General features: G+C 41.9%; 1 protein-coding gene across 1 annotated transcript; it reads right to left on the bottom strand.

The window, feature by feature from the left end:
- Window positions 1-1,314: 1,314 nt before the first annotated feature.
- On the bottom strand, window positions 1,315-20,295 carry CCDC80 (coiled-coil domain containing 80). Its single transcript, XM_005151607.4, has 8 exons — window positions 19,655-20,295; window positions 17,383-19,286; window positions 13,812-13,968; window positions 9,946-10,082; window positions 9,162-9,310; window positions 5,778-5,881; window positions 4,133-4,213; window positions 1,315-2,596 (listed from the first exon to the last, which is right to left on the bottom strand). Exons 2-8 carry the CDS (start codon window positions 19,276-19,278, stop codon window positions 2,250-2,252), a joined length of 2,871 nt encoding a protein of 956 aa, XP_005151664.2. The 5' UTR covers window positions 19,279-19,286; window positions 19,655-20,295; the 3' UTR covers window positions 1,315-2,249.
- Window positions 20,296-20,384: the final 89 nt, after the last annotated feature.

Here is a 20,384-nt window from a genome sequence, read left to right as displayed (position 1 = left end):
GATTTCTGGAGGGTTGGGGGATAAAAGGCGATTTGGATCAGGTGTTGCATCCTTTTGTAAGTTAACTGTCTCTTCGTCCTGTTCAGCACAGGACCTTTAGTTTCCATGATTTGTAGTTTGAGTTAAAAGGACTTTCATTTAAAGACTTTACACTAAAAACAAGATTACAGAAAAGTTGAAATGAACACCTGAAAGAAGACACCCTAAAGGTGTTTCTCTTTTTGTCTACAGGAGTGGCTATTAAACATCTGGGTTACTTTCCTCTGCTTTGCTTTAGGCAAAGAAAGTTAGGCAGTTGACCTTAATACACTGATGAAATAAGCATTTGTTTTCTAAACCTGAGTTATGGGACCTCCCATTTTCTCCTGTAAATTTTTCAGTTCTGTAATTCTTTTTTAGTTCCTGTTTGTTGTGGGGTTCTTTGTTTGTTTGGTGTTGGGGTTGGTTTTGTTTTTTGGTTTTTTTTTAATTTCTCTGTCCACTCCTTTCAGCTGTGGAGGAGCTGTAGTTAATGGCAGCTTGGAAGCTCTCTGCAGGCAGCAGCCCTATCAAAATGGTTCTGTCAAATGCTTACCCACTTAGCTACAGTCATGTGAGGAAAGTAAGTTGGGAGCTGTACCCTATGCTGAGTAGACCTTGTGGTGCAAGAGGGCAGCCTGCCCCATATAATGACCAGGTTTATAAAGCTAAGGAGCAACTGGTCAGGCCCTGTGATCTCCTTACATCTGTCTGCTTTTCTGACATTCTGTGACTAAGTTTCTAGAGAAATAACTGGATTTGAGTGAACTTGTTTCTTTGCTCAGTTCTGTTTTTGTCTAGGGGTGCTGGGGGAGGAAATCAGGAAAACTGTGCTGCATGGTCTGACCAGGTTAGAGCAGTAGCTTCTCCCTATTCCTGTGCTACTGATGTGGTGACAAAACCTAGTAAGAATGCCCTGCCACGTGTATCTATATGCAGCATGTGCACTCATGTCACAGAAGAGATGTGTCTAGTCAGGCATGCCTTCAGCATCAGAAGTGACCACTGTGCTACTATGAAGGCTGAATCTTTGTGTGGATCTTAAATGTTTAGAAATGTAATCCAAATGGTGTTGAAAGCATGGCTATGCATGCTGTTCCCACCACTGATTTCAGTAGGAGTAGGGTGGTGCAACAGATCAGATAACCAGAGGGCACTTCGAGAAGAAAACCGTTTCATCAAGTGTGGCAGAAGTAGAGCTGGTTTAGTAGCAGATTAAATTATTCCCAAATAGCTTTATAAATGTTTAGGTAATTTTTCCATGGGGAGGGTATGAGAAGAAGAGGTAGAAGGAAATTTGAAATTTAGAGCAATAGTTTAATTAAGAACATTATTATAGAGAGCTTGTTACAACTCATTTAAAATATACATGAATTAGAATTTTTTCAGTTTTTCTGACCAAATATTGCTTTTCAGTTTTCTGTATTTCAGGCAATGCTAACTATAGTTGGTGTTTTCACTTAGCTCTCATTAACTTCAATTTAACTCTCAAGTGGGCAGCACCTAAGAGAACATGGATCCCAATTAAAAGAATAAATGGCCATAAAGCAAGCTTTGTAGTTAAGAACTTTACATTGCATTATATTAGAACAAATCCTGCCATAGCTGTAAATTCACATTTTCATTGATAAAGTCAGCTAATTACAATGCTAATGCACCACAGGAGGGATGCTGTCTTTTTAGGTAAGGTACTTCAAAAGGATTTTGTTATTGTTATTATTATTGCTATTAAAGAGCCTGCCACATGCTTCCTTCTTATATTTTCCTTTTCTGGGAAAGTCCTGAAGTGTGATTCTTTGCTTCTCTTCATGAGCACAATGCAATCTCACTTTCCAATAAATATACTTTTTTTTCTTTTTCTCCTTAGAAAAAATGCTAACAAAAGCATTGCAAAATCTGTTGGACAGTTCATGTTCGTGTCCATGGACTGCAGTTGTGTGGGTTTTTGTTTGGTTTTAATACAAACAGCACCTGCTGCTGCCCTTTGTTTAAAGGTTTAAAAATATAAAAGAGTCTTTACTGTTTAAAGCTTCAATACTACTGGTTTGAATTGCTTCACTGTAAAGGCTTCTGTATTTTTAAGACAAGTGACCAAAGTCCCTTGATTGAACAGTGGAAGAACAAGGCAGGGATAATTAGGTGGCTTGGGAAGACTTTCTGTAACTGGCCACCTATTGCTTGAATAGCTATTAGAAAACAGACATGGGCAGTCAGAGGCTAAGTTGCACTTTTCAGTATGGATATCCATGGTGGTAACTTCCGTGGTGACGGTAGTCATCTTGGTATCCTTCCTGGTATCCCTGGTGATAGCTGTGGTAACCATACCCACCATATTCATCATCTGGGCACTGCATGCCAAGTGATTGCTGAATTGTCATTTCCTGTCGACGAAGCTGCATGGAATCAATCAGATCATACACAATCGCCATAGACCACATTGGAGAAGGATACCAGGATTTGACGTTTCCATCTTTCCCAACTAGAAGCATGGAGAAATATTCTGGGCTGATTTGGAAATAATTTCGAATGTCTTTCACCAAATTAGCTGGGATATCTTCTCGGTCTACAGTAGAGCTTCCTAGAAAGTAATCACAAAACCAGCATTGATGCTTTGTTTAGGCAGTGATGATGTTTGTTAGCAACATGAGATAGGATGCAGGCCAATAGCTGGCAATGTAAAATCTTTTGTCATTTACAAGTTCAGAATTTCCTGCTTCCAAAATGAAACGGCTTCAGTGTAAGTTAAAAATGTATTTTAACAGATTTATTAGGTTTAGTAAACTTGTCTTTATTCTGTAGGCTGAAGCTACTGAAGTGTAGCACACCTTTTTGTCACCCATCACCCATGCACCTCTTTGGCTTCTTATGCAGCTTGGGTCACTGGTTCTCATAATGCACAAGGCATATGTGAAAAACAGTCTTGGTGAAAGAAATCATAAGAAGTAAGTGTGATAGTGTGGATAATTACAGGTTGAATTTGCTAGGTCATTTAATGGCAACAAACACAAGAGATGTCTTGGCAGCAGGACTTCTACAAAAGGCACATACCTTACAAGCTTGTTGAGGGTCTCTGAAGGAGGCCAGCAAGCTAGAAGGACTAGCATGCTTTCATGCTACAGAGCAGTCAGAATTCAGATGGAATATACCAACTTTGTTCTTTCAGTGATGGAAACAGTTGCTGGCCTTAAGTAGTAGCATTTGAAATGTACCCTGACAGTGAGATCTCCTAAGAATAGCTACCTGAAGTAGCCTGCAGAGAGCAAATGGAATACTTACAGGGGGCTTGTAAAAAGAAATGGAGAGAGACTATTGGCAGGGCCAATAGAGACAGGACATGGGGTAATGGTTTTAAACTGAAGGAGAATAGATTTAGATATAAAGAAGAGGTTTTTCAGGTTGGGGGTGGTGCAACATGTGAACAGGTTGCCCAGAGAAGCAGTATATGCCCCCATCCCAGGAAGTATTCAAGGCCAGGTTGGACATGGCCTAGAGCAACCTCTTCTAGTGAAAGATGTCACTATCTATGGCAGTAGAGTTGAATTATATAATCTTTAAAAGGTTCTTTACAGTCCAAACCATTCTATGAAGATGACTGAGGGACACATATAAGGATTTGCTGAGTTGGTGTTCTATTAGGCCAGGTTGGACAAAACCTTGGGTGAGATGGTTTAGTGTGAGGTATCCCTGCCCATGGCAGGGGGGTTGGAACTAGATGATCTTAAGGTCCTTTCCAGCCCTAACTATTCTATGATTCTATTAGCCCTGCAAACTCTTGCATATGTAAAAGGCACAGACATCTCTTAATCTTTGACAGGCAGGCAGAGAAGTGTGCTTGGGACTGTATGTTTAGGTAGGAGATAAAGACGTGAGATGTCTTCCAAATGGTATCTGGGCGTTTGTGTCCTGAAGAAGTTATATAATGTTTAGCACAGGAACAGCAAGAAAGCTTTTTTTTTTTTTTTTTTTTTTTGCTTTTGTATTGTCTTGTTTCTTGAAAGAAACAAAACAAAAGAGAAAAACATATTTGTACCCATCCCTCTAAAGAAATTACAGAAAAGAAACTCTATGTAATGTCCTTCATGGGTATTACTGAAGAAACTGGAAAGTTACTTACCATTAATTGGATACAACTCTAAGACACCCCCAATATCTTCTCCAAGTCCTAGCAATTTGAGTATAGTTATATGGCGCAGACCTGTGGAGGAAGTGAAGGACATTTGGGGTCAGACCAGGTCTTTCTGCTCCTTCTGGGGCAGATTTCAGTTTAATCAGCCAGGTCTCTGTATGCAAAGTTAGGACCCAGTCTCAGCCAGCTCTCTAGGAGGAAGAGTTAGTGATGTATGTGGAGTCTCTGACAGTCACATCACCTGTCCCAAACATGGGGATAAGCTAGTGTGTCAAGTAAATATATCAGTTGCATAAAAGCTCTTGCTAGTGTCCCAAGGACAACAGCATTTGGAGTGGTTCTAGAACAGGGATAGGGATACAAGCATCAGGCACACTTAAATTTGTAGAGGCCATTCCCCAAATTCAGAATGTTTCAGCAATGTTTTGTTCAAAGCTCTTACTTGTCATCTACACAGCAATGAAGTATTTAGGGACAATGTAACCTATCACAGCTAAACTCTAAATGACTGTAGGGAATGGCTTATGACAGGCATTCATTTATTTCATTTGTTTGGGGCAGAAGCTTGGACTGTTGTCTCTGCTTTGAAGAAAGGCCTTAGGGGCTGTAGAAACTGTGTAACATGAGTCTGTATCTACAAAATCTTTGATGTAACTGTTTTTACAACTTGGAGGGTAGATGCTTGGAAGCATATTGCTTAGTTAAAATACCCACTGAGGACAAAAGCTTTAGGAACTCACTGGCTCTCCTTCAAGCTATCCCTAACAAAAGGTGGGGAGAGTTAACTGTTTTAATTACATTCCGTTCTTCAGGAAGCATTTTGTGGTGTTCCATGTCACAGTTTACTTCAGTAGTTACCAAGTGAGATGATGCTGATGCTCTGAATGAAAGCCAGGTGGTTATGAATAAACAGCGATACTGTGCAGATCTCTAGGCATAACTGAAATTTATTGAAACAGCAGCTGTTTCATTCTGCTGTAGCAGTCAAGTCTATGTCCTGTATGGGATTTGCATTGCCAGGAACCGAAGTTAAGGAGTAAGCCTCTCTGGGCTTTCTAATGGAAAGGCAGAAGAGTGTTTCTGGGTCTTGCTTTTAATTGCCTCCTGGAAGATTCCATCTCTCTCCACTGACTATGTAGTTGGCTCTTTAGTTAGGGGGCTGGGAGTGTCCTTGTTGGATAATATTTTTACAGGTTTTGGCTATGAAGCAGGAAGGAGAAAAAAACCAAAACAAAACCTAATGGCCATCATCTCCCTGATACCTGACCTGGTTCTGAGCTGGGTAAAGAGAATCTGACCTTCCCAAAGCATTGTACTTACATGTTAATTTGTGCAGTAAGAAAAAGAAAATGCTGTTGAGCTCCTGAAGGAAAAGCCTGGAGAGAAGCTCTGGAGTGCTAACCTTTTCTGCCTCATACAATTGGTTCCAGGAAACAATTTAGCTGTCTTAGCTGTCTCAGGGGGCTTGCTGTACTACCTGCTTAGCACAATCTTTTCCATTTGGATGTGGAGTACCTACAGCAAACTATTCAGTTGTTAGACTCCTCAGACTGTCTAGATTCAGACTTGAGCAAAGGAACCCATCACATCACCAGGAAGGATGTGGGTTTGGGGAGCATTTCTTTTGACTCACCAAAATTGCAGGCTTGTCCACTGAGAGCAGCAAGCTGCTGGGAATAAGCCCAGTCCTCATCACTGGGAGCAGAGATCACCACTAGCCTCCTTCTCCATCGGAACCTGGAAGGAGGAGAGAGTGTGACAGTGTACAGTGATAATATGTGACCTGAGTCCTGTCAGCATTTTTGTTCTCTGTAGGCTGAAGTATGTCATTGCTCTCACAACTTCTGAGTAACAGCTGTATGGGAGATCTTCCCAGTTCTGTCCATCACTGGGAGAGGATAAAGCCTATTTTGAATTTTACAAGTCTCAAACATCTGCTGCTTCACCAAACAAACACTGCAAAGCTTATGATCTTTGCTCAAAGACCTCTTCAGTAGTTACAATAATGCTGAGAAGTGTATATTCAAAAGAAAGAAACATTCCTGTAGAATTCCTCACTAAACATTGAGCTTTTAAGTCATTCACCACTGCTGGAGCTGCACAGTTACTTTGCAGTCCAAGGCCTGTCTGAGGATTAGGGTGTATCTTCATTTCAGACATAACTCATACTTCTGTGTAAATACTCACTGACCTCTTTTTCTTCTACACCACACTCGCTCAAAATACCTCTAACATGGTTTTAAATCTGAGCTTGTTTGTAAGAGTGTGGGTGTGTGAACCTGTGGACATATGAGGCATGCATGGGGCAATAGGATAAATCTTGGCTATTTCTTCAATATGGAAACCCCATCTAACCAAACTTTTGCACAAGGAGTGCTTTTCCTTGTCCTCTCAAGGAAAGTCACTGGCATAAGGACATTTGAAACCTTGCGAAATTCTAACTAGAGGGGTTTTTAATACTCTCCGAGCAACTCCTTTTTTTGAATAAAAGTACTTCTCCACTAAACCTAAATAAATCAGATTTATAGGAATTTGCAAAGCTGCAGGGATATTTTTATATCAGGAAATGATCTTTTAAATGGATACAGATGTTACTTTGTTACAATAATAGCCTGCCTTTCTGCAGAACCAATTGAAGATCTCAAAATAAAGGCTAATGCAGAGGGTCAATTCTGTTCTATTTGAGAGAAGCAGAAAATATGGTGGACTTGCCCAAAATCACAGAAGTTGCTGAAAGAATGGGGAATGCTGATGTCTTTGGTTTGCTGACTGACTGATACTGCATGTATTTTTATAATTAAAAAAGTAAGTCCTTGGAAAGCAAAGCTCCCACATTTTAATCTTACTCAAAGGGACATGGGTGTATGTATACAGTTAGGTGAATAGGAGTGAGAAGCATTAAGATATGCATGACATGAGGAAATGGGGGAAGTTTCATGTTGTTATTCTGAAAATAAGGAAAAAATCATCTTGTGATATTTTGTATAGCAAAAGCACCTGGCTACTGGTCTAGTGGAAGATGTCCCTGCCCATGGCAGGGGGGTTGGATCTTTAAGGTCCTATCCAACCCAAACCATTCTGTGATTCTATGAAATAATAACTGAGAATGTAAACAGTGGATCATATTTTTTTCCAGGGCATGAATCAGGATGGAATCATATCTGTGTGCTGTTTTAAGATACTCTTAATCACTTTATGGATTTTTGAGTATCTCCTTCAGAGATGCACAGAGCTGAGAAGGGCTGAAAGCCACTCAAGCTGTTTATCCTCCTGTACCAGGCAATCCCTGTAGTTGGTGTGCTTGTCAGGGGCTACATCTTACTGAAAAACTATTCAGTTGGTCTTTCACAGATGTTATTTCAGCAACGCTAATGTACACATTTATGCCGTATTTCTGATATCAGAAGCCACAGGCCAACAATTCTGTCCTGACAGATCTGCCAGAACCTTCTCTGTGTGCATTCTTTCTTCCTCTTCTACCTATTTTGCATCCCATTCTTGTTTGTGAGCCCAGAGAGTAGTGCAGCCAGTGTCTTGGTGTTACAGGGGGACTAACCCCTCAAACTCAAGGATCTTATTCCGATACATATAGCTTTTAAGCAGTGCTCAAGCCACCTCTGGCTCTCATGGTCTCCTTTTACTCCAGCCAGGCTTGTTAAGAACAATATTTGCATTATTGTAACTGACCTCCCCAATGAGCTGCACTGGGAGATGATGCCAAGACTCTTGTTCATCTGGGAACATAATCTTGGACAAAGTTGGAATGAATCTTGCTGGGAACTTGACCAGTTAACATGTCTAGTGAAGCCCACCCAGTATTTAAAGCCTGATGCTCCTTGCTCAGATGACAAATGCATTCTGTGCAGCTGCAGATGTGTTTAGAAATGCAACCTTCTGCATTTTTCCTGCCTTTTTTTCTAATGTGTGTTTATTCCTAGGGCTGATTCCAGGAAAAGAAGGATTTGGGGCCTGTCACTTTCCAGCATACAAGCTGTTTCTTGTGTTGGTCAGCTGTTCCTAACCTGTGGTTCTTCTTGATGGTTTTGAGGATGAATCACTGAGACCTAAACAGGAGGTGGTGAGGTGGGTTGGGTGGATCTATTTAAAGGTTCCTTCTGTTGAAATGGCCAGTGAATTTTAGAATGTTTATGAACCAAGAGCCTATTCATTTTCCTGTTGCTTCTCTCCTCCTTAAGTTATAATCCACACCACTTCAGTTATTTATTGCTATTTGACATTAACAGTGTATTCCCATGGATTCTGACAGTCGGTGAGGAGATGCAGTAGGTAAAACCCAAAGTGATGAGGTAGCCCTAATTTCACATAAATTATCCTGTGATAGAGGGATCTATAGCTGCACAGACCTTCTGTGGATCTGAATTCCCACAGTCCAGATATGTTTACTGCCTGGAATTCAGGTCTTGCAGGTAGAGCAGTAACACAGCATATAGGAACTGCATAAGCAAAACTGTCTTTCTGCAGAAGGTCTCTCAAACATTTTACAAGACTTGTGCAAGACCTTTAGTAATTTGCATGACTAATACTGGCAAAGACCAACTGTTATCTCAAGTAGGATAAGAAGGAAGTTACAGAGAATTAATTACGGATTCAAGTTACATGCAAAAGAATTAGAATGGGATTAATGAGATTGTGATGGTTGATGATTGAAACACATAAACACTGTTTCATGCATTTAAAACACTGAGCTAACATCTGTGAATTAATCCTTGTTTGCTCTTCTGATGCAAATCAGTGTTATCTCCATGTCATTATGGGGGAACTGAGGTACAGAAAATTAGTGTCCAAAGAATGTGCAGTCAGGAAACACAGCATACATCCTGACTTCTGGTGCTTTACACAAGACTGCATTCAGGCTACGGCTACATATCTGCATTTGCTAAGCACTCTAACTACTGAGATATCTATATTAAAAAATCACAGAAATAGTTGAATGGGTATTTTTTCAATAAGACAATAATCATTAGAACTAGCAGCAAATAAGAACAGAAGGTAATACCTGGATAAGAAGCTCTCAAGGGATTGCTTCTTATCTTCTTTGCAGACAATGCCCTCTTTTTTCTGTCTTTCCATGTCTTTAATTCGTGACTGGAAGGTGTCGATCAAATCAAACACAGATTTCATTGCTATAGGTACTTCATAATATTGCTGTTATAAAAGAGAACAGATGGATGAAAGGATGCACATATTGGGAGTCTTTCTGCATGTATCACAGCACCATGAGTTATATAAAGATCCAAGTATTCCTGTTTACACACAGGTAACAAGGCCTAAAGCAGATTAGAAACCATGGAAAATAGTATTAGTTTTGCAGTCAGAGTGCTTGTCGGAAATGACATATTTTCAGTATTTTCCCAATGTGATAAGACCAGGCCATTGCAGGCAACAAATTGTCATTGTGCTCTTTTGTGAGCCCATTTAACAAGAGCATTGCCCATATGCAACATGCTGTCATCCTGATGAGCAGTCAAACTGTGTTTTAGAATACCAGAAACTACAATAAAACCCCCTGCCTGTGGGAGCTCTTGTTCCTATGGTGTCAGATCAGCTGCTAGCAGAAACCCACAATTCCTGAAATCCCCTAATTGCAGAAACCCAAGATAACTAACTAATTCCTGAAAAATTCTTACTGTCCTTTTTCTTGTCCTCCAGCAATGACCAAGTCTTGCACCAGTTGCTTATGTGCCCTCATGTACAAGCCTGTAGTGTATAATTTCCTATGGTTTTTTCAGGTTTTTCCTGTTTTACCAATGCCTTTTCTTTCAAAGAGTTAAAAACCTCACCTTGACCTTCATATCAGTGTCTGTCAGCACCATGAAGAAGTCATTGTAGGTCATCCCATACTCTTTCCTCAACTCGTTGATGAGCTGCTGGTCCACAAGGTCTTCATCCTCTATCACTTTCATGGGCTTTTCATTATCTTAATGTGAGACAAGGGAGAAATGAAAGTAATCATGGAATCACACAGCACTCTGCCTTTAATTTCACCTTGAAAGAAAGGGGAAAATTCATTTCCCAAAAGCCTTCTTCCAGCTTCACAGGCAAGATATTAAAAAACATCAATCTGGTGCTATGGCTTTTAACTGTCCAGTTTTCAGTCCCAGTATTTTCTGAAACAGTCTATCCTTGGGCATGTGCACGTCATTATTCAACATTTCTACTTGATTTTAGAAAATCTTAGTTGCCTGCTCTTTCCTGGAAAGATCTTTTAGATTTCCTTGTTTGTTTGTTTTCAATATTCTTATGCATGTATATGTATGTACTAATCATTTCACCAGCTCCTGAAATGCAGCCATTTCTGGAACAGAAAATAGGAACAATGTAGGACAGGGGCTGGAAAGCATCATATCCAAATGAAACAGCATAGAGAATTTGGGCCAGTAAAATATAGCTATAACAGTTTAGGTTGGCCAGGATACCAGAGTTAACCTGGCCAGTCTTAAAAACTTACACAGGAGGTTTAGTAACTACAAGAAACAAGAAACTGTTTAATGTGTCTTGAATATTACAGTCCTAGCTCTTCAGCTTTCTCTGTATACCTTGCTGTGGCACTCCTTCTACATCAGCCTGCTGGTGTTCATTTCCTATTCTAGCACCCTGACAGGAAAAAACTTACTTTTGAGAGTGACTTGTATGTACTTACTTCTCTACCCGAAGAAAACATTCAGAAATACCTGAGGAGAAAAAGACTTCTGAAGACAGAGACTTGAAGCCTGTATAAGACAAGCCTGTAGAGGTACTGAGGTAGCTTACTTCCCCTGGACCCAGGGTGATATCATGTCCAAGTTCTGAAAAATGTTTCAGGGGAGAGAAGAAAACCACAAATGCTGGCCTGCCTTTCAAACTCAGGAATGATTTCTAGGGAGAAAAAGGAAAGAAGTTAATCTAATTGCCTCTTTTCAATTCACCACTTGTCCCTGACCTCCACTTCATAAAGAAGGAGAATAAAGATCAGCATGAAGAACAGAGGGAGTCAAGACTGTTTGCTGCTACCCACGAAGTCCTCACTCTCTTTGCTTTTTCTAGACAGGTCACTGAAAGAGTACAGAGACTTTTCTTTATACTTTTTTAGCAGCTAGACAGCCTGGGAAGATGAGCTACTCCCTAGAAATAATTCAGATAAGGCTAAAAAGATGTTCAGCAGTTTGTTATAGCAGTACAGTGGCCTGATAGATTAGGTATTGGCTTTGATTGTAAAGTATGTAGCCTGGAGCTGGTGTTTAGTTGACTAAAGCCCTGTTCCCATGAGCTGGGGAAAAGGCCACATGGCTAACCTGGGGTGAAGAGAAGCCCTCTGCAGTGACACTCAGTTTTCATGTCATTATGATATGAAACTGGGAAATGTTCTTTGCTTTCAGTATGAGCTAATCTTAGCTGAACAGTGTTAATGAGATCCCTTTTATTTACTGCTTCTGTGTTTGAAATTGTGGACTTTTCTATTGTTGTCATGTGTATTTTAGTCCAAAGATGCATCACTACAAGTAGACCTCATCATGAAGGGTGCTCAGGCTTCTCACAGCATAAATACTGTGAATAAATTGGATTTTAGGAGCTTTTGATGCCTGTGGTGCTGAAGGAGAGTGAGCCATGAAAAGGTCATGCAAGCAGAGGGGTAGAGAAGAAGCAGGGGTAAGTAGAAAGATGTTTATATTAAACTTCTTAAAAAGCTCAGAATTTGGCTTTTTGTTGAAAAAATGTAGGTAAACTTCATGTAAGGTTGAACTTGTATTCTTCTAAGTCTTCTGCTTTTCTTCATGAAATTAATTTCTCCTGTGAGAATTGAGTTGTTATATACAGTTGTGTGGTTTGGGGAAAGTTTGGGTGTAGATTAAATTTGGAACAGGCTGAAAGAGTATGGTCTATGTCAGTGAATGTCTGCTAAATATAATCCTGAGCAGTTCACTGACAGGGAGATGGATCTTGGTACACAAAAAGTGACCTTGAATAACCTTGGCTTGAAGTGGAAAATCCTGTGCCACTCCAGATTTGTCAACAAGGTGCACAGTCTGGCAGGATTTGTGACTCACTGTCATTCAGGGACACAAGACTCCCGATCCCTGCTAGGTGCTCTCCCTCTGAGTGTAATAGAGGTATGGCTGGAAGCCAGATATAAATCTGGGATTTTCTGGCCTGTTTTATTCCAGACCTGAAATACCCTGGAGCTGATGTGGTCCTGAGTTTTCTGTCTCAGTGCACATCTCTTCCCAGGATCTGGTAAAACCAGGTGAACTTCCAGAGGAAAGATGGACTTATAATCAAAAGTAGCAACTTTTATACTATTTCTATGCCTTCATCCCATGAAGTATTCATGGTAGTGTTAATCTTTAGAGACAAACAGCAATGAGATTGTTTACATGATTCAAGAGATACCTAAGTGTAAGTGGTTTGCTGGACTGGGACTGAAGTCTGCCCAAATCCTACTGTCGTGGAAGAAAAGGTTCTCACTGGCTTAGATGGGTGCTTCCCTGGACCTGGACACTGACACCAGTTGTTTCAAAGCTGCCTAAGAGAGATAGATGCCCAATATGTGAATTCTGTATGTAAAAAGGTGATACTAAATATGGCTGAATGAGCTGCTTTGCAAATTCTGCATAGTCTGATTTATAGTTCAAAACTTCTGGCTTCAATTACATGAACCTCTTTAAAATAGTCAGCAATAAGCAGTCACACTGATGGGTGTCTAGCTTTATGCGTAAAGAGAGGCAGTAGGACTTTGTAATATGAAGTACACTGGTGCACATGTGTAAGGTTGTCCCTACCTAAAGGCTATGGTTGAAATCTTCTAAATTAATATTACCAGTACAAGGAGGAAAATGCACCTGAACCTCCCCTTGCTGTGGAGGAGAATGCTCACTTTGTGGACATAGCCAAATTAGTTCTTAAGTCTAGGAAAGCTGATCCTGGGAAGGAAGGGAACTCACAGCAAGGGTTCTAAGAGGCATGCTTCTCTCTGGACTGGGTTTAGCCAGTGCATGCCCCTGAAAAATGAAGCTTTACCACAATCTCATGCTGAGTGCAAAGGCAAGAGACAATGTTACATGGCAGGGTGGGGAGATAATGATGTTGAACTTCAAACCAGAATTAATTTGGGCCAAGTTTTGAATATAATCTTGAACAGTTCCCTTCAGCATCTCCTGCCCCCAATCTCCTCTCTTTTGTGACAACAGCCAGTTTCTTTAAGCAGTGTTTAAATTGTGCTAGCCAGTATCTAGCCATGCATGGCTGATGTCTTGTGAAAGCAAGAACAGGGGGACATCATAAAAGGGTAGCCATTTAGTTAGATAGTGATGATGGTATTCAACATATTGGTAGACCTGAGCCTAATTTCTTCTTTTTGTCCCATGTGCTTATCATGTTTTTCTGCCTTTTCACTGTTTTACTGGCTTTAACAATTCCCACAGAGAAAGCTGAAGGTGCTCAAGTTACATCACTGGAAGCCTAAACATCAAAAATACCAGAGACACTTATGTAAATACAAAAGGGAGGTAGCTAGCATGGAAGGAGAAGGAATAGGTGTGAAAGTACAACTGAACCCCAACAAACCCCAACAAATCTTGATTAGATCTTGACCCAAGCTGGGGAGATTTCTCCCTTTGCTGTCTGTATTATGCCCACAAGATGGAAAAAAAATATTAAAAACCAAAAGAACCTAGCTGGAAGTGGTCAATTTTCATGCTGCTGTTGTTCATGGTGCCAAAAATCGTGATGACTGAAATCTTCCTTGTTGCCATCTTGCAGAAGCTCTCCAGATATTCATCTCGCTGCTGTACATACATGGTGTTGTCCGCCTTGGGTGTTGTGATCAGCTGGTTCGTGGCAGAGACAAAAGAGCTTGTTTAGTGTAAGGAATGAAGCAGATGATTATTTTACTGAAAGAGAACTAGTCACTATCTGCAAACTGGGCCTTCTTTACCATTGATCTGTTGACAGCTGTGGAGCCTTATTTTATTTATTTATGTCTGGAGTGTACATTTAGGCCTGACTGACCCAAATGTCCTCAACCAGCCACAGGAAGGCTTTAGGAAGCATGGCCAGCTGGTGCCACAAACTCCTCCCATGCCTCTCCATAGTGCTGGTGGAAGAATGGCACAGAATTTTACGGAAAACCATGTACTCTCCTGTTATCCCTTGCCCTGCCAGTGACGTCAGGTCTCCCTCACAGCCTTTTCAGTGGTTCCGTGAATCTAGGATCACCCCTACTCACTGACAGTGGGAGCGCTGGGAACATGGCAGCTGCAGCAGTATCCAGTAGAAGGTGGACAGGAATGCTTCAGCTCAAGCAATGTAGTCATTCTAACTGGCAGCAGTGAACTACAATTAAGCACCTGCTAGTGATTCCCCAAACACAAAGGGAGTTGGAATCCAAATCCAAATTTTGTGATTTAAGGTCATAAATAATCACCAGAATCCTTCAACTGCAAACCTACACTTTATTCTGTAACTGGTTTAATCCTTTTGTAGCTGCCTTCTTTAAGTCTGTAGGGTCTGGAGGGTAGTTTTTATGATACATTCCTTTAAAATCCAGTTCATCAATGTACTGAAATGTAAGAGGCATTTCTGGGCTTATAAGACCTCACTCTCATAAATGCATAAATGCGAAGACCCCCTGGCATAACTACAGCACTGGGACATGAGGGTGAATGAAAGTCAGACACAAAGAGGATTTGATTTCTGGGTCATAACATGTAATATGTTGCTTTTAAATTGCATAGAAATGCTTCAAATGAAAAAAGGATCATGAGAAGGATTTGAGGACTGAGATCAAAACCAGACCACTGTTTTGCTTTGTCCTCCCTAGTTGTGGATGCCATAGGCAGAAACACACAGTCAAGTCTGAATTTTATCTGCTTCATCAAACCTTGTAGAACAAAGCAGGGAACGTTTAAGAGGCAAAGCAAACTTCAAATCAAAGCATTGTGCCAGGACTGTTCCAATCCCGACAATATATACACTGTCTCTATTTGTATTTGCATGCACATATATATATGTGAATGTGCATATATATGCACGTGGGTATAAATAGAGTCCTATATAAACTGTCAGTCAGCATTTCATCACCACAGAGAAATAAACCAAGAACCCAAATTCATTAAGCCAAGACTTCTTAACACCAACAAGACTGCAGTGCAAGCCCCACTGTAGAGAGGTGGGGCTGCAGGACTCAAAACACAAACTTTTTTTTCTCAGTTTCTGTAGCTGGGTCCTGTATTTGTCATAATTGAACTTGACCCAGAATAGCCTTCATATTTCTGGATGTTTGGAATTCACACTGAAATCTGCACTCTGAAATCCTTATGATGGGTAGGACTTAAAAACCCAGGTGCCTCTGAAAGAATTTTGGGAGAGGACTGAAGCAATGTCCTTGGGTGCCAGTCTGAAAGACAAGTAAAGCAGAGCCATTTCTGCAGCAGTGTGGGCTAATTCTCTAGAGAGGGAATCTGAAGACTCATGAATGACAAGAGTTCACCCAGCTGAAAGGAGTGACCTTATGTGAACTGAACGTTTTGATAGGAAGGGATGCAAATAGGCATGTGTGTGTATTCAAAGAAGCTTGAGAAGTTGTTTTCCACATGTGCTCTGTGTGGTGAAGCAATAGTAGAGACCAGTCACTGCTTTCACCAATAACTGACTAAAACTTACTCTTCAAGAAACTTAGAGCAAGAAGGCTGAGGATGGTATTAAAACTGGAAAAATGAAGTGCAGCATAGCATAATCACTTGTCTTCGGTGAGTTTTGGTCTGACAACCTGAGATTGTGTAATTCTTTGCTTGGAGATCCATGTGAGAGGTAGCCTAGTACCAGAAGGTTCAAATTACAGACCATCTTTTAAGCTGCCAGGACTGTGCTGCTGCAATGAATTAGCAGCCTGACATCCGTGAACTCCGCTTTTGGCTCCTTTCTCATTTGTTTTTATTTGTCCTGATGCTACACATATTCTTGGAAACCACAATGTTGAGATATGTGACCAGATTTCAAAGATCCCAAACTTCTCTGCAGTTTCTCTGAGCTTTTGATTTGGCTAAGTATTAGTCAACAAGTAACTTACAGGCATTATTTGCAAAATTCGGTAAGATTACTCTTCTCCAACATGACTGCTAGCTCTGCACATCCCCTACATCCCAAAGAGTGGGGATGGGGAGGAGAAAGTTGCCCTCTGCCCAGGACTGTGAATCATCATCAGAATGATTAATTAAATCCCAGTAGCTGAAATCTTAGCTATTTGTGTTGCAATATGGGCATGAAAAGTAAGACCTACATTTGTGACAGTGACTGTTGGACAATAACTATGAAACAGGCCAGCTGGCAGTGGAATTATTGCAAGAAAGCAGCTCCCACAATAATATTTTTAAAGAACTGCTCTTCAAGGTGTACCTTTCAGGGTATGTGCCATCTGCCAGGAAAAACATTGGTACTTCAGTTAAAGTGGTTTCCTGTCCCAGGTGGAGTGGTGTTTTAGGTAAGTTGTTGGAAAAACATACAACACTATTAAACCCTGTGACAAGTAGCTCCAGACCATGCAGAGTTTCTCAGACTTGAAAACTTACCATAGTGTTATAGTTAATAAAAACAGCAGGAGAAAAAAACAAACCAAAATGCAGTTTGCACAGGGTCTCTGAAGATGTCTAGGAGATTTGAATGCCAAGCTCCCATCAGAAGAATGGCAGATATAACAATCCTACCTCAGGGTGTCTCATCATATGCTTTTGTGCATATCCTCAGTCAGATATGCTGTAGTACTGCCAAGCCATCTGGCTTGCTTCCAGTTTTAGGACACCAGCACCAATATAAAATAGGTATGCCAGCTGGCAGGACATGCGGAGTGTCAAAATGTGGTAACATTGGCAAATAACCCAAAGCAATGAATGGATGTAATCCACACTGGGCCCTTGTTTTATCAATCATTAACTATACAGATCCTGAGATGTACATATCCACTGGAAACAAAACAATCTGATGGCTATGTGGTTGCTCATGGAAGTGATTGGGAAGAGGTTTTAGCCTAATTCTTGATTGTCTGAGTTTCATACAGCATTTAGGATTTCCAACATGAGACTGCAAAGCCTTCCCTGTTGGAAATAATTGTTTGTCTAGAAATTTTACCTCCTAAATAAAAGCACAAATCCAGAAGAATACAAAACCACTATAAGCATTCTGTTCCTTACTAGGAGGGAGATATGATTTCATTTAGGTAATAAGATTCAGATGAACAAGTTACTTACAATGAGCCGCCTTTTGCCTTCAAAATATTCCAGGAGGTCAGTCACTGATTTCCTGGGAGGCTGTAGGAAAGGCTTCTTGTTAGGCTTGGGGAAATCCTCATTCTCAGTCCTGCTCCCCTTCTTATTCTTCTTGCTACGGTCTTTGTCCTGCTTGCTCTTTTTCTCAGCTTTGTCCTTCTTGGACTGCTTATCACTCTTCTGCAGCTTGTCAGGTCTGTCCTTCTTCTTCTTCTTCTCAGGTTTATCCATTCGCTCATGCTTTTTTGATTGTTTTCCTTTCTTTGGGGGAATATTTCCTGCTGTAAATTCTTCTTCTAAATGGGAACTAGAAGGCTTGCTTGGGTCGTATTTATCTTCATATTCATTGTTCAGTATCTTTTCTTGGGCCTTCTTTTTTGGTGGTTTAGTCTTAGTTGGTTTGTGTTGCCCTGGTGTAACGTTCAGGTCCCTATGGTTATAGTCCTTTCTGTCAGTTCGATTATCTTTAAATCTACCCACGTTTGCCTTTGTGTAGTGCACTGAGGGAGCTGTTGGGACTTCAGTGAAACTGTCATAGCGAGCAGCTTTGCTTGGTTTCCGTGTGGCTGCCGGGTGCTTCTCCAGGTGGCCACGCTGCCGGTCTCTGCGGTTTGCCTTCCACACAGGAGGGTAGAAATCCTCAGAGGCTGTGACCTGAGGTGTGGTGGTATCTGGGGCTACTGGAAGCCTGTGGTACTCTGTGGTGGAATGTGACTTTGTGGTCCAGGTCCTCTGTGTCGTGGGGAGGGGGGTAGTTGTTGTTGTTGACCGGCTTGCTGTTGTCACTGCTCGGGTGGTGGCGCGGGTAGTTGTGGTGGTGGGAGGGAGGGTCGTGGTTCTTACTGTAGGCAGAGGAGTGGCCACTGTGGTTGTCATTGGTTTCCTCACCATTTTGGTCCTTGTTGGCTGATTATTGCTCTTCCTTGGCTCCTCCTTCCTTGCTGACACCTGGACATGTCCACCACCAGGGGTAGGCTGGGTGCTGCCCCCATTATTGCTTTCCTCAACCACTTGTCCCTCTACCCCTGCTGCTTTGCAAGTCTGGACGAAGCCTTTCTGCCTCATCTTCTCAATTTTTCTGATGGGGCTCTGATCAATGACTTCATACATGGCCTCTAACCTCACTGGGTATGGGTACCTTTCCTCCACCTGCAGAGTTTTCTTCAACAGCACCATGCCAAATTTCCCCTTCTCCAGTTTCAGAAAGCTCATGAGCTTAGGGATGAGGGCAGGATCTAGTGGCTGCTCCAGGATTTTTCCTTCATTGGTTATCCTTCTGACTTTTCCCCCTTCTTCCCCTTCTTCATGGAACAACACAATCTGCTGGATGTGCCTCTCAGCCAGTTCACAGTAAACATCATTTTTCAGCAGGCTCATCATGAGCCGGTAGTAGCCCTCAGAGGCATGGGGGGCAGAAATAACCCACACCCGATTTTTCCCAGCAAAGCTGGCCAGGATATTGGGGGAACTTGATCCTGAAGGGAAGCGTGCCACCCGTGACTGTGAGGCAGAGGATATCCCTTCATCCTTAATCATCTCAGACTTGGAGTATTTGGCTGCAGCTGTGAGTCTCTGTACCCATCTCGTTCTGGTCCCCATACCCCTGACCTGGGAACGTGCTTCCCCTTGCAGAAGATTGGCAGGTGGCTTTGGAGGTCCTGAAGAATCCCTCTTGGTGACAGGGTGTCGGGGATTTGCACTCGAATCCCTCAGGGGTGCTCCAGACCTTTTCAGGAGGCTGCTTGGAGCCTTATGAGCCAGCGACACTTTCCTAACTCCATGGCTCCCTCCCTCCGCTAGCCTCTCTGTCTTCTCGGAGCTGCACACTAGCCATGCTGCCCACAGCAGGGCTAAGCTGAGAGCTGGCCTCCAGTTCATTGTGCAATCTGCTTGAGGGGAGGGGGAGAAAGAGAAAAAGTTAGATGTTAACAGTTTGATGACATCTTGCGCAAGTGGTGAAAAAAGCAAAGCATAGGCTAGCGAGATATTGTGATTTAAAAGTGCTGATTACACCTCAGTCCTGCCTTGGTGGCTTTGTACAGTTCAGAGTTATTTTTGGAAATGCACAAAGTGGATTGTTTTATGCAAAAATGAGATCATCTGTCTGTAACATGACTCTGCCTATCCAAAAGGACACTGTGGTCTGCATCCTTCTCTGTCTCTCTCACGCTTTCACATAACACTCATGCAAACATGCACAGAGAAAGGGTCCGGTACATAGAGCAGAAAGCCAAGAATTTGACTTGAGACTTACACTCTCAGGGAAGTTCCCCTTCCAGGGACGAGGTTTCACGTCTTTTTCCTTTAAAAGGAGATCAGTGCCATACAGCTTTGCTGCTGTGATTTATCTTTATGCAGCCCAACAGGTCCCAGAGCCTGCCCGTCTCCCTGTGTATCTTTTAACTTCTTTTTCTTCACCTTCTTGAGAACTGGGATGAGGTTAGCGAAAATTTTCTTTGGGATCTTTGCTTCTCCATTTACCTGCAAGTCTGGCTTTTTGCTGTACTGGTTACCCACACAGGGAGGGATTTCATTCAAGAAACGGTAACTCCTGGCTGCTCCAAGTCTCTCGCTTTTAAACTTCCCAAGCCTCCTTCCCACTCCTTGTTTCCTCAGTCTCGTTTAGCTCCTTTGTTTCCAGAGAGGAAATCACCAGCATTAATATATTTTCCAGGCTGAATAAAAGCAGGAATGTGGTGCTGAAAAAAAAGAGAATGCTTCCCTTTCCCCTTTCTCCACACTTCCACAAAAGCAAATGGTAGAAGACTCGTCTTTTTCCCTCTTGTCTGGCTGCAGTCCCAGGAATGTCAGGGTAACCCCAGCCCTCCTCCGAATCAGCCTCAGACAACAGTGGCCACTGGAAATGGGGGAAACTTCACTCAGGATTTAACAGCTCAGCAGAACCCGCCTCCTCCCCACACTGACACAGGGAGGGAGGAGGAAGGCTCTGGGAGCTGAAACACTGCACAGCATCACAGAGCCCT

Source organism: Melopsittacus undulatus, chromosome 2 (genome assembly GCF_012275295.1).
Source record: "Melopsittacus undulatus isolate bMelUnd1 chromosome 2, bMelUnd1.mat.Z, whole genome shotgun sequence".
Taxonomy (NCBI): Eukaryota; Metazoa; Chordata; class Aves; order Psittaciformes; family Psittaculidae; genus Melopsittacus; species Melopsittacus undulatus.
The sequence above is the reverse complement of the archived record's forward strand: the minus strand, read 5'-3'. Positions and strand labels throughout refer to the sequence as shown.

Coding starts and splice junctions, on each gene's coding strand:
- CCDC80 (XM_005151607.4), bottom strand. CDS start 19,278: ATGAACTGGAGGCCAGCTCTCAGCTTAGCCCTGCTGTGGGCAGCATGG. Junction 9,311..9,945: donor ACACTGATATGAAGGTCAAG/GTGAGGTTTTTA, acceptor CTTTTATAACAG/CAATATTATGAAGTACCTAT. Junction 4,214..5,777: donor TGGACAAGCCTGCAATTTTG/GTGAGTCAAAAG, acceptor CTTCCTCCACAG/GTCTGCGCCATATAACTATA.